This window comes from Cryptomeria japonica, chromosome 7 (genome assembly GCF_030272615.1).
Source record: "Cryptomeria japonica chromosome 7, Sugi_1.0, whole genome shotgun sequence".
Classification (NCBI taxonomy): Eukaryota; Viridiplantae; Streptophyta; class Pinopsida; order Cupressales; family Cupressaceae; genus Cryptomeria; species Cryptomeria japonica.
The window spans coordinates 262175840-262189117 of NC_081411.1; the positions used below are offsets into that span (position 1 = coordinate 262175840).

A 13278-nucleotide genomic window follows, 5' to 3' on the forward strand; every position below is an offset into this window, starting at 1 on the left:
AGGGTGATTCTATCAAACTACCCTTGTTTTTAAGCCTCGTTCTCACAAATAACTTATACAAGATATCTAATGTAGGAACTTCTTTTAATTCTTTTTTTTTATTTTCAAATTTTAATTTATATAACAATTAATTTTAGTCACCATAGATCCTACTATTATACCATAATTACACATTTCTTATAGTGATTGGACTGGTTGTTTTAGACCAAATCATCAAGACTACATTCAATTTAAAAGAAGAATTGCCCATATCAATGACATATTTGGTTTCTAATAACCATTACGTTAATACACATTGACTGAATTTCATTATTCATTACTTGTGGTAGGCTTCTACTATCTGCAGCAACAAAGCAACACATGTCATGGTACTTTGGACTCAAAATTTTTTATGACGTGAACTACATGAGATTCATCAATCCACTATCTCTACATTCATCTTTTGGATGACAACAAGTTTCAAATACCATTGATATTTATGCCATTATGTGTCAAGTTGAGTAAATTTATAAGACTACAAGATTATATATAAACATCCTCGAAGATTATTAAAGTATCAAATGTAGAAGAGAGTTTGCTTTGACATTGCATTACAATGTCTTTGCTTTCTACAATTTATCCATTATAATAAAAAAATTAATGTCTAGCATATTGGAAGTCTATTGTCAGTCCATTTTCATAGATTGCCATTCAGTTACCTCTAAATGAATAGAGAACTTGACTATGTAATTATTAAGTCACCCATAATATTGGATAATCTTTTGTCACACCATCGAACTCTGATTACATTAAATGCAATACTCTATCACTACTACTTTTGGAAATTCTAAAGACTCTTTGATATATATAACTAACCCATTATTATTTATATGTTAACAATGTAAACTATGTAAAATATTCACAAATACATTCGCAATTTAAGGGTGATATTTGTTGAGAACATTTATTATGGACGAAAGAGAATCCCAGCCATAAAAATATGATAGCACAAATAATTTATATTCACACCTGTGAGAGACCTCATAGATTTATTGAGAAAAAGTTATAACTACTTTATAAACACAGATAGGCTACCACAAGACCAGCGCTGTCACAAGGAGGTGCGCACCTTATAAGTGCCAACATCTACTCTGAATAGCACTATCAAGACCATAATATATACAAGAGAATGGATATTTAGCTGGTGCAAGTGAAGCTATTTTTTGAGCCATTTGGAGTTTGGGAGATCAGTCAGCATATGGACAACTTCCCTCATGGTAGGCCTTTCTACACTACGCTCCTGTACACAGAGCATGGCAACATAGAAAACATGCATCACCTCTTCCGAAGGGACGCTGGACAACCTGCTGTCTGTGATTTCCATAACTCTTTCTTTTGAAGAATCGGTCATTTTTCTTACCCACTGAACAATATCCACTCCTTCCCCAAATTCGCCCACTGCCTTTCTCCCACATATTAACTCCAGTAGGACAACTCCAAAGCTGTACACGTCACTTTTCTCATCGACCTGAAGGGTGTAGGCATATTCTGATGTCATAATAGGGATGTCAGTGGACAAGTTGAAAGATAATTATGTTAAGAGAAGAGAATTCAGGAAAGAAATTATTTTACTGTCTACGAATGAACCTAGTGAACGGAGAGAAAAAGTATGCTATGCTGAGAAAGAAACACTTTCCAGAAAAGGGATTAAAATGGGGGAAAAAAATTATTCTAGTGTCCTCAAATGATATATGCATATCAACCAAGTTAGTCAATGCACTGTGAAAGAAAGCTCTCGAAAAGATAAAGTAAACAGTAAGAAAAGTTAAAAGTAACATAGATTGAGGAATAAATTCTTGTAATGTCTAGAGATGACTGAAGTCCATAAATAGCAAGAGAAAAGCTATTCCACAATTGATACAAGAAAACATAAAAAGAGAAAAGATAGTATGATGACAACATAGTAATGTAAACAACCGACAATCCAATAGGTCAATTAAACTGGCCAGGAACACTCATAATGTTGAAGAGGCATCAGAATTGTTGTAACATAAATATGAAAATAGAAATGGATCCTTTTATATCTAAAATATCGGGTATTCTATTTATGATTCTAAAGATAACTTAAAATAATATGAAACTAACAGATACGTTTTGAAAGATCCACTTAACTGTACTACAAACAAAACATACATATCTTACCTTAAAAGAATTACCTTTGCTAAAAATTGATTTAAAAGTACAAATCTATATTATTGCTTCTTAGAAGTATAATGTATTATTGTGTTAATAAATCTACGTTGGTCATTCTAAGCGTAGAAAACACACCTGGAGCAATATAGCCATAGGAGCCTGCTATGGAGGACATGCCTTCAGAGGCAGCAGAATCTTGAAGGAATTTGGCGAGTCCAAAATCTGCTACACGGGCTTCTAAATTGGAGGCAAGAAGAATATTGTTGGTCTTGACATCACGGTGCACAATGAGGGGAGAACAGTCATGATGAAGGTAGCAAAGGCCCCTTGCAGCCTCTATGGCAATCTTGTACCTTATCGCCCACTGCAGGTACTCGCCTTTTCTTCCATGTAGTAGCTCTCCTAGGCTTCCATTTGGCATGTATTCATAAACTAGTAGATTTGTCTCCTGGTTGGAACAAAATCCAAGCAGTTTCACTATATTCCGATGCCGAATTTTACCTAAAGTTCGAATCTCTGCGTTGAATCCATGATCATGATCATAATCATCAAAAGAGAAACCTCTACCTGTGCTCCTGCCCCTGACCCTGACCTTGACCTTGCACCTACTTTTGGCTTTATCAACAGCTAGTAATCTCTTGACAGCAACTTGTTCTCCGCTAGGCATTATGCCCTTATAGACAATCCCTGACCCACCTTTCCCAATGATATTCTCCTCCTTGAGGCAATCGAGCACATCCTCGCAGGAAAAACGGAGCCTTTGGAAAGCGGTTAGTCTCCATGTCGTTGAAGAATGGTCCTTCCAGAGGGCTCTGGCTTTGAAAATGGCAGGAACACCCAAAGCCAAAGAGCAAATCATTAACCCAATCACCAGAAGCAATTTAGCTGTAGAGGAAAACTTAAATGTACTGTTTTCCCTATAGGATTGAGAAGATTGGTTGCAAGCTTGAGTTAAAGAGGGCCCACACAACCCTGGATTTCCTACAAAGGAAGATGCATTGAAAAAAATGAATTTCCCACTCTGAGGTACCAAACCAGATAGATTGTTGAAGGACAGGTCTACAGAAGTCAAGCTCTGCATGCCCCCAATTTGTTTAGGAATGTTCCCAACTAAATTGTTTCTCGAAATGTTAAGATAGTTGAGATAATGCATCCCAGTGATTTCTGATGGAATGTTCCCACTCAGGTGATTTGTACTCAAATCCACGAAAGTTAGAGACCCACAATGACTAATCTCAGGAGGTATTTGTCCAGACAATTGATTGTTGCTCAAATCTAATGTAGTCAGCAGCATAAGTCTACCCACCTGGCTTGGAATACTCCCACTAAACATGTTACCGTTAAGTAGAAGGGATTTCAAATGAAGCAAGTTGCCTATAGCTGGGGGAAGAGGGCCACTTAGTCTATTGTTGGATAAATTGACACGTTCTAAATTCAGAGTAACAGAAATGGATGTGGGTATACCTCCAGTGAGATCGTTATCACGCAGCTCAATCATGCCAAGAAAGGGAAGATTCAAGAAGCCATCTGGGATTGAACCGTTGAAGAAATTTTCTCCCATACGCACATTCCTTAGTGACCTGCAGTTGCCTAGAGATTGGGGAATGGGGCCGAAGAAAAAATTCTCAAGTATAACAAGAGTTTCGAGTTTATCGCTCTTACAGAGATAAGGTGGTAGCAAACCAGTCAACCTGTTGATGGACAAGTCGAGGTGCTTGAGTCTGCAATTCTTACCAAGATCTTGAGGAACCTGGCCGGTGAAGTTATTCTTCCATAGCCCAAGTTCTTCAAGGTTGGGGAGCTCTGCTATGAAAGAGGGAATAATTCCATGGAGCCTGTTCTTAAACAGATTCAGCAGCTTCAAGCTGTGTAGCCTTTCAAACTCTTCAGGGATTTGGCCTGTGAGATCATTGTCGGACAAGTCCACAATTTTTATGCTTGGCAGCTCTGCCAAACTAGAAGGAATCTGACCAGAGAGGGCATTCACTTGCAGGTACAAGGTTTCCAGAAACCTCAGTTTGCCTAGCTCAGGAGGAATAGGCCCAGAAAGAGTACAATTCGCCAAATCCAATACAACAAGATTTGTCAGCTTCGCAAGCTCAGGAGGAATACCTCCCTGGTAAGCATTATAGTAGCCAAGATATAGCTGCTTCAACATAACAAGTTCGCCAAACTCACTTGGGATTGTCCCAGTAAGTTCATTCCCATTCAGTGCCAGGTACTTCAAACTTCCCAGCCTTGAGTATTCAATTGGGATCTTGCCATAGAAAAAGTTGCCTCCAAAGTGCACATGTTGCAGCTTGCTGAGCTCACTTAACTCCACAGGCAACGGCCCTGTAAAGTTGTTATCGTAAACATCCAGTACTTGCAAGTCCTTACATTTGGAAATGCCGGAGGGGAAGGTCCCATTAAAGAGATTTTTGGAGAGATTCAAAGTTCTAAGGTTAGGAATATGGGTGATTTCCATAGGTAAAGGACCGGTGAAATTATTTGAAGAAAGCGTGAGATTCACAAGATTGACTAGCTTCCCAATCTCGGGTGAAATTGAGCCAAGCAATTTCATGCGAGAGATATTAAGCCCAACAACTCGAAAAGATTTATCGCATTGGACCCCCTTCCACCAACAATGGGAAGTTGAATTTGAATTGGCCTCACTTTTCCAGTTGCTTAAAACATCTGGCGACCCTTCTGCAACAAGAATGGATTTCTTCAGGGAAAGCAGGACATGGGCCTCGGCAGATAGCCCTGAAAAGCCATCTGCTGCCCCTGCCTCTCCTCCTTCCATAACCATCATCACCAGAAGGAGAAAACTAAAGGAAACTCTACTATATTTTGGCATGGTCAGAAGAAGATACTCCCCAACAGGTTTTAGAAAACTTAAAAGAAGGTCATTAGAAAAGCTTGAACAGACATACTGAGATTGGCTGCCTTGGACTGGACTTTGATGCAGCAACTTAGCCATCTCTCTCTTTAATAAATCTCTGCATTGGTCTTAATGGGTAGTAGATACCGATTCTAATGCTCTTTCGTACTAATCATGCAATCATTTCAAACTTTAACAAGATCAAATGGTATCACGTTCCTGTTGTGTTATGCTATTCTATCCAAAAGTAATGACATTAAATAGGCTTCCACCACTCACGTGTGGATGCCTAATTCCATTGCTATTATCATTTTTCGCCGCCTATCATCTTCTCCATGTTAAGATTTAAAATATTTTGTTTGCTATAGACTGTCAACAGAGGAGAATACATTCACAATAAAATGTAAAGGAACCTCTTTTAACTTGCTGGCTTTTACACATAGGATAAGACGACATAATGATATTTATTTCTATATGTAGAAACCTCTTTTAATTTGCTGGCTTTTAAACACAGGATAAGACGACATAATTATATTAATGTCTATAGAAGGTTTAAATCAATTCATGGTGTTTTGCTTGTCTGAAGACAGCAATGTGGAAGCTATTGTTAAACACGGCCCCATACTTTCTTTGTCCTTTCTTTTCGGTTATCCAATCTTCGACTGACGACGATGTTGCCTTTGAAAAAAGAGCTTTTCTAGTTGTTATTTGGGAAGACTTTTATTAATTGCCTTTATTGTGCTGAAACCTTTTGACCACCATTGTCAACTCATTTGGCAAAGTGTTGAGTCGGACAAGTTCTTCTCATCTTGTTCTAAAAAATAGTCTTTCGCAAAGTTGATTTTATAAAGATTCAAAAGAAATTATTGACATTCAAATTGCAAAATGCATCATTTTATAAAAATAGTAATGAGATATTTTACCCTTTTGAAATTGAATTAGTAAAATAATAGAAATCATTTTTAATTCATAAAGTGAATGTGAATGTGATCTTATTTATCACGATGTAAAATTAGAAATATCAATGTAGTGCTCAAAATTTACAAGAACTCAATGAAGAATAAGAGGTTGATTGGTCATGGGATGGGAGCATAGCTCGATTGGTGGGAGCTTCTAGTGGTAAGGCACAAGGTCATGAGGTCTACTCTCCCTCCAGCCCATGTGGTACTAGTGGGTGTGTTGTGCTAGCATCACCAGTCATGTTAAAAAGTTTATATAGTGCATTGTTGTCTATAGGGGGGTGCTATACTCGATTCCTGCAGTCTAAAACACAAAAAGAGCTTGATTGGTCATGCATAGAAATTTGAATGTCAAAGATTTGTTTACTTGACTCAAAACACAAAAAACTAAGTGGGTCACTGTCTCATCCACCCCAACAAAGTGGACCTAACAAGCTATCCCAAACAATAACCTTATAGTGATGGGATCAAGGTTACGGGCTTAGGTGAACGGTGAAGTATGCATTTCTCAAGGGAATGACTAGGAATAGGACTTTAGTGTATCCAATACTAAACCAAGGGTCCAACCTCAACTTGATGGGATTATAAAATATCATTGAACAACTAGGAAATGGGGTCCATATCATCCCATACTACATCAAGGATTAATCTTTGAGCCCAAATGGTCATATAGGCACAAGATATATTTTCTTAAGTAGTGGACCCTTTGAAATTGATTGATTTTAAGTCTAATAGACCCTACGACAACAACCAGAAGTCTTTGGGCACCAAAGAAGGACTACTATTTAACATATGTACCAACCAATAGATTTCAAGGTATTATAATATAAGCCCTTCAATCAATAGGTAGCACCTAACATCAACCACCTCCATGCTATAGGTGGTTGTCTACTAGCCATCACAATATAATGGCCAACTTCAATTTTCATTACCTACAAAGTAGTGGTAACAACCCAATCAACTAATCTTGTATCACATCTAGGATATTCGTAGGTAGTATTTTAATTCAGTGATCTAGATGAATATTAACTATTCCCTAGGATATGACAATAGCTATGGCATTGATCATTGGCATCCTCTAAGGAAAGCCTACCAACTACTCTAACATCATAGATGTTCAAATACCAAGTTGCTAATTACCTTAAATTTACATAAATTTGTGGCTACAATTGGCATAGCATTATGAGCATTCCAATGTGAATGAAGAGTTGATTGGGCATATAATAGAATAGAGTGTTATGAAGTCTTCCAAATGTATATTGTCATGAACTAGAATTAACCAACCATGGTTCTTCTAGTCTGACCATTTTTCATCATATTTTTGTCATTGTACATGCATATACATAATGAGAAATAAGTGAAGGTCTACTTTATATTATTCCATGAAATATAGGGATATTAATGGGCTTATAAGACGTGGACCATTTTCTGAGGTAGAAATAAAGATTTAGTGTACATCATTCATATAGTATTATAATCGCCGCCCAAGCTTAACTTGTTTCTTATATCAAATTTAAGTTGCTAATTACAATACTATATGTAGAACTTTCCCATGAGTTCAATTGTATTTATGAACAAAAGAAACACATGATAATAATATTTCCTTCATTTATAGCCATAAATTATGCATGCTATTGAACACCAATTTAACCTTGAGGCATCAAATTTTAACAAATCTTATTTTCTTAACTTTAAATTTTTCCAAGCATGGCTTAATCTATAAGTCTCTTCATTTTTTGCCTTGTCTTCCCAATTTTCACCTTCGGCTTTAGGAGGTTTGGTCTCCTCTAGTTGAGGGTAAAATAGAGCTTTATTGCTCTACCAAATCCTTTTTTGTGGTGCTTTTTTATTTTGAACATGATAAATAGGCTATGGTTGTTGAAACTCTAATACATATTTGGACCAATGATTATTGATCCAAATAAAATACTCCACCAAAGTCAATTAGAGACTACCACAGTTGACAACACAAAACATAGAACATCATAACTTCACTTGTCGATCAAACCAACACTATAAATTTTAATTTTAATACTACATAAACCATATGAACATGTCCTCCAAGATGAAACACTTGACTCACCATAAAAAATAAATACAAAGCATTCTTCAAACCAATCCTAATAGATAACCTCACTATTAGCTAATTGATGCAACCAACTAGATCATCAGAGTATTTGAGAACATGAAAACATATGAGTACAACATCCATAAAACATGTACATTATATCCAAATTTGTAGGCCATGAACATCAATAATTGGAAGAATGTAGAGAATTATTCCATAAAGAGATTTGAATATGTTTTCATGCATATTGAAACTTCCACTACACTAGTCATCTAGAAATACCTCATACTTACACAATATCACCATCGAATAGCATTGAAAAATCTAAACACTCAGTTCTAGACCAACAACAACATCCCTACTTCATAAAGTGACATCAATGAAAACACTAGACATGGTGACATCAATGATAATATCAACAACACAACTCATGTTTCCAACAATCTCCTGCTTTGTTATTGATGGAAACACTTCTACTACTAATCAGAAATAGACTTATTCCATTTGTATCTTTACCATAATTATTGTATTTGTCTCTCTTTTCTTCTGACATCCAGGACAAATGGTGCAATATTGCAAACAACAACTCTCTCTCTCTCTCTCTCTCTCTCTCTCTCTCTCTCTCTCTCTCTCTCTCTCTCTCTCTCTCTCTCTCTCTCTCTCTCTCTTTCTCTCTCTCTCTCCATTCTGGGAAGAACTCTGATAACAGCAATACTCCCTCTGATATGGATAACTACAACCTTAATTGGTCCCCATAAGAGAAGCCAACACATCAGTCTACAAGACAAAAGATAATATTTTATTTTCCCTCTAAAAAAGATGTACCACTTCTATGCATGGATAGTTTGAAGAAAGAGGGGCGATAACCCCTAACTTTTGCTTGGGATACTCAAAGATCTCCTTTGCCATTGCCTTAGTAAAGAAGTTTGCAATCTAATCTTATCTAGGCACATAGTCCAATTTAGCTTCCTTCTCTAAAAATTTCTCTCTTAATAAATGATACTTAATAAAAATGTGTTTAGTCCATGAATGCATTACTATTCGCTAGGCTGAGGTTCAGTCGGTTCAATGCCTACTGTATCGGAAAGAATCATACTCAAAAAATGAGTTTGATCCTGGCTCAGAACGAACGCTAGCTATATGCTCAACACATGCAAGTTGAACGTTGCTCCTGTGCTCCCCAGGTGGGCTAGATAGATTGAAATGTTAAGTGCATTTGTATTATCACACATAATAGGAATTGCCTCATCATACATAACCTTGATATCTCTAAGAGTCGGCTTCATCCACATGACCTGAGTGCGGCAAGGTGTTGTTGTAATAAATTCTACCTTTGTAGTAGATAAAGATACCAAATATTTATTTTGCTCAAATATGAGACCAATCCATCTCTGAAGAAAAATGCACCACCGCTTGTACTTCTTCTGTCATCAAAAAATCTGGCTAGGTAATTAGTTTTTGTATATTCCCTCAAAGAGAAATCATCATCCTTCTTGTACCATAAACCAAAATCTAGAGTCCCTCTCAAATATCTGAATATCCTTTTCATTACTTGATCATGATATTTCTTTGGATTATCTTGATATATGGTAATGAAATAGACAACATGCATAATATTTGGTCTTAAAGTTGTCAAATATAACAACCCTCCAATCATACACATATTATTTGTTATCAACTTTTAGAGATCCATCATCATTACTTAGCTTGCAGCCAGTAGCCATAGGAATTTCAACTAGCTTACAATCCTAGATACCAAACTTCTTCAACATCTCCTTGATACTTGGTCTTAGAAATAAAATTACCTTCTTCTAACTATGTCACTTGAAGACCAAGAAAAAAGGAATATCACCAATCATTGATGTCTCAAATTCCTTCTTCATTTATTTGATAAATCTATTACAAACACTATCATTACCTCCAAAAATGATATCATCAACATACAAAAAAACAAATACCTTTAACTTCAAAATAAATATTACTATCTATTGTACCTTTGTTGAATTTTTGCTAGAACAAATACTTATCTAACCTTGCATACCAAGCTCTAGGATCTTGCATGAGTCTGTAAAGTACCTTCTTGAGTCTATAGAACAAATCCAGATCTTTTGACAACTTAAACCCATCTATTTGTTCGATATACACCACTTCTTCAAGTTCTCCATTCAATAATGCTGACTTGACCTCCATCAAATATACCATAAATTTCTAATATGAAATAATTGAAAGAAACATCCTTATAGCTTCCATCTTAGTTATTAGAGTAAACATATCATCAAAGTCTATACCTTCAAATTGTGAATATATTTTATAAAGAAATCTTGTGTTGTTCATTGTAACATTTAATCATTATTCAACATATTCCAAAACAGCCACTTTTCTCCTATCACATTCTTGTCCACTAGTGTAGGTACCAGTTCCCATGTCTAGTTATTTTCTATCTCATTCAGTTCCCCTTGTATAGACTTTAGACAATATTCATCTTTACAATCTTCTGCCAAAAAAAATGGCTCCACCTGAGACAAAAAAATTAAAATTTGATTATTCACTAGTATCAATCATTTTTCTTCTTGTTTGAACATCTTTGTCTCTATCTCCAATAATTTTATCTTTTTGAGAATGATTCTCTTGCACATATTTTGTAGGTGTCCTAGGTGTTTTTTCGGATTCCTTCTCTTCTTCATTTTTCTCTTCCTTCTCTTTCAAAACTTCCTTTTCTTCCATAGCAACTAAAGCATCCTCTATCTCAATCTCAGGTTCAGTCGCAACATGATTTCATTCTTCACTCACTTTGACATTCATACTCTCTGCAATCTTCATCACTTTAATATTGTAACATTGGTAATCTTTTCTCTTTGTAGGGTATCCTAAGAATATTACTTCATCTAATGTTGTATTTAACTTTTCCAAGTTTTCTTCATCTCTTCTTATGTGGTACTTCCAAATATTTTGAAATACTTGATAGTAGATGCTCTTCCATTTCATAGGTCATAAGGTTTCTTTGTATGATTCACTCTTACTTGTACCTTGTTAAGAATATACACAATAGTATGCACAAGTTCTTTCTTAACATAATAAACATCATCTATTATATGCTTACATTATTTATCATTCCTTTGGCACAAACTAGTCCAATCTACTCACTAGAAACATTTATTGATCCACCATCATACTTTTCAAAGTCTCTAAACATCTTTTTATCACTTGTCATTTGACTTGAGAATCTAGAATCAATTATACAATCTTTAGGTTCCACTTTATTATATAGAATATTCTTCATAGTCATTAAACTTCCATTATCATTTCCATCATGTAGAGTATTAGACCTTTCACTATCCTTTTCTTCTATGGCTAAAAACATTGATTCTTCATTTAAGTCATCACCATATTCATTTTCATAGGAGTAGGAATCTATTGAACACTAACACTTTTTAGAATTATCTTTGTCATCTATTCTTTTGCTTCTATCATCTCTCCTATAATTATATTTTCTCTTCTTATTATCATCTACCCTTTAATAATTATTCTTCTTGAAAGTATACCTATAAGAATAATGACCAATCCTTCCATAGTTAAAATATTTAAAGGGAAACATACCTTTTTATTTCCTTGATCATTTCTCTAGTCTTCTCACACAATTTTCTTCCAATTCATCCATGTTATTGATGTTGTTTGACTCAAGTTCAGCTTCAATCTTCTTGATAAATTTGAATGTTGCTTCCTTCATCTAATTGCATTGCTCACAAAGTTCTACAATCTCAAAGGTAGAGAGAACACCAAAGAACTTATTTAGAGAATATTTATCCAAATCATGACTTTGTTCAATGAAAAAATCCTTACATTTATAACTTTCAAATAGTGTACTAATTACTTTTCCTACAACTTCACTTTATTCCATTGTTCCACCAATACCTTTGATTTTATTGACAACCTCATTCAGTCATTCCATGTAATTTTCATTGTTTTCATCTGCATACATCCTCAGTGTCTCAAGTCTATGCTTTAGATTCTGTAATTTGACATGCTTGGTCTTCTTGTCTCCTTCAGAAATGTTTCTCAATTTATTTAAAATTTGTTTTGCACTTTTCCATCCATTGATCTTAAGAAACATTGTGTCACTAAAACTAATAACAAATATATTACTCCTTTTCCCCCCTCCTTTTTTTCTCCACCGTGGCTTTGTTCCCCTATGGCTGGTCACAGTTTGTTTTGTGGAGGGTATGTTTTGCTGAAAGCCCATATGGCGGTTTGGTTAGGATTCTGGCATTGGACGCTTGGGTTCTTCTAGCCAGATCTGGCGATTTGGCAAGTCATAGGGCATTGGTTTTGATGGGTGGCAGTTTTCTCATAAATTCTTGTAGGCCAGTGTTTGGTGGAGTTGTATTATCTTTTGTCCGACTAGTTTGGTGAGAACCACTCCCTTCCCTTGCCCTCAGAATAAGGTGGATTTATGGGGCCCCTTTTTTATTTTTGGGGGCTGTTCTCTCTAAGGGATGTTGTTGCCCTCTTTTTGGTCCCTAGTTTATCTTGGGGGTGTGGTTTTTCAGAGGTCTTTTGGAGCTCTAGATTTGTGCCCTGTTGGATGTTGTTTTGGGGTTGTTGGCCTTTTCATGCCTTTGTCACTATTTTTTACTCATGGGGAGTCTTCTTTGTTGTCTATTGAGGTGAACTTGACTCCTTTTGAGGTCGATTTAGGCTTTGTCTTTCTTCTTGTGAGCAGCTATAGGGATAGACTTTAGATGGTTGCTTCCTTTCAACAACGTCTTTGGTTTTTTGTTGTTGTGGTTCTAGGAGCCATGCTAAAACCTAGTGCTTTGGGTTTCGAGAGCCTATTAAATCCCTATGGGGTGGATTTTATTGGATTTGATTACTACATTATAGCCCCTGTCTCTTTGATGTAGAACAAGGTTAAGTGAGCCTTTTTAAAACCCTTTTTGGCTCTAAGTTTGGGATTTAATCTTCTTGATGCTTATTATGCTTATCTTGGATCTTGTTTTTTGGAGGGTCTCAGTGACCTTCATGTTCGTAGCTCCAAGGCTTGGTGCTTCATCATCTTTAATGTACATTTTAGGGTTTCTCTAGCATTTCCTATTGATGTGGGCATGTCTTCTATAAAGGGGGAGATGGTTTTTGCTTGAGGTGACCTAGCTCCTATTGAGGTGGAGGTGGATGCTATTGGTTATGCTTGAGGGCTTTTCAAGTCTTTTTGGGCTAAA

The 13278-nt window shown here is 35.9% G+C and overlaps 1 protein-coding gene across 1 annotated transcript; it reads right to left on the bottom strand.

Moving 5' to 3' along the window:
• Window positions 1-983: 983 nt before the first annotated feature.
• On the bottom strand, window positions 984-5172 carry LOC131030030 (leucine-rich repeat receptor-like serine/threonine-protein kinase BAM1). The gene is made up of 2 exons (XM_057960713.2): window positions 2308-5172; window positions 984-1527 (listed from the first exon to the last, which is right to left on the bottom strand). Exons 1-2 carry the CDS (start codon window positions 5132-5134, stop codon window positions 1196-1198), a joined length of 3159 nt encoding a protein of 1052 aa, XP_057816696.2. The 5' UTR covers window positions 5135-5172; the 3' UTR covers window positions 984-1195.
• Window positions 5173-13278: the final 8106 nt, after the last annotated feature.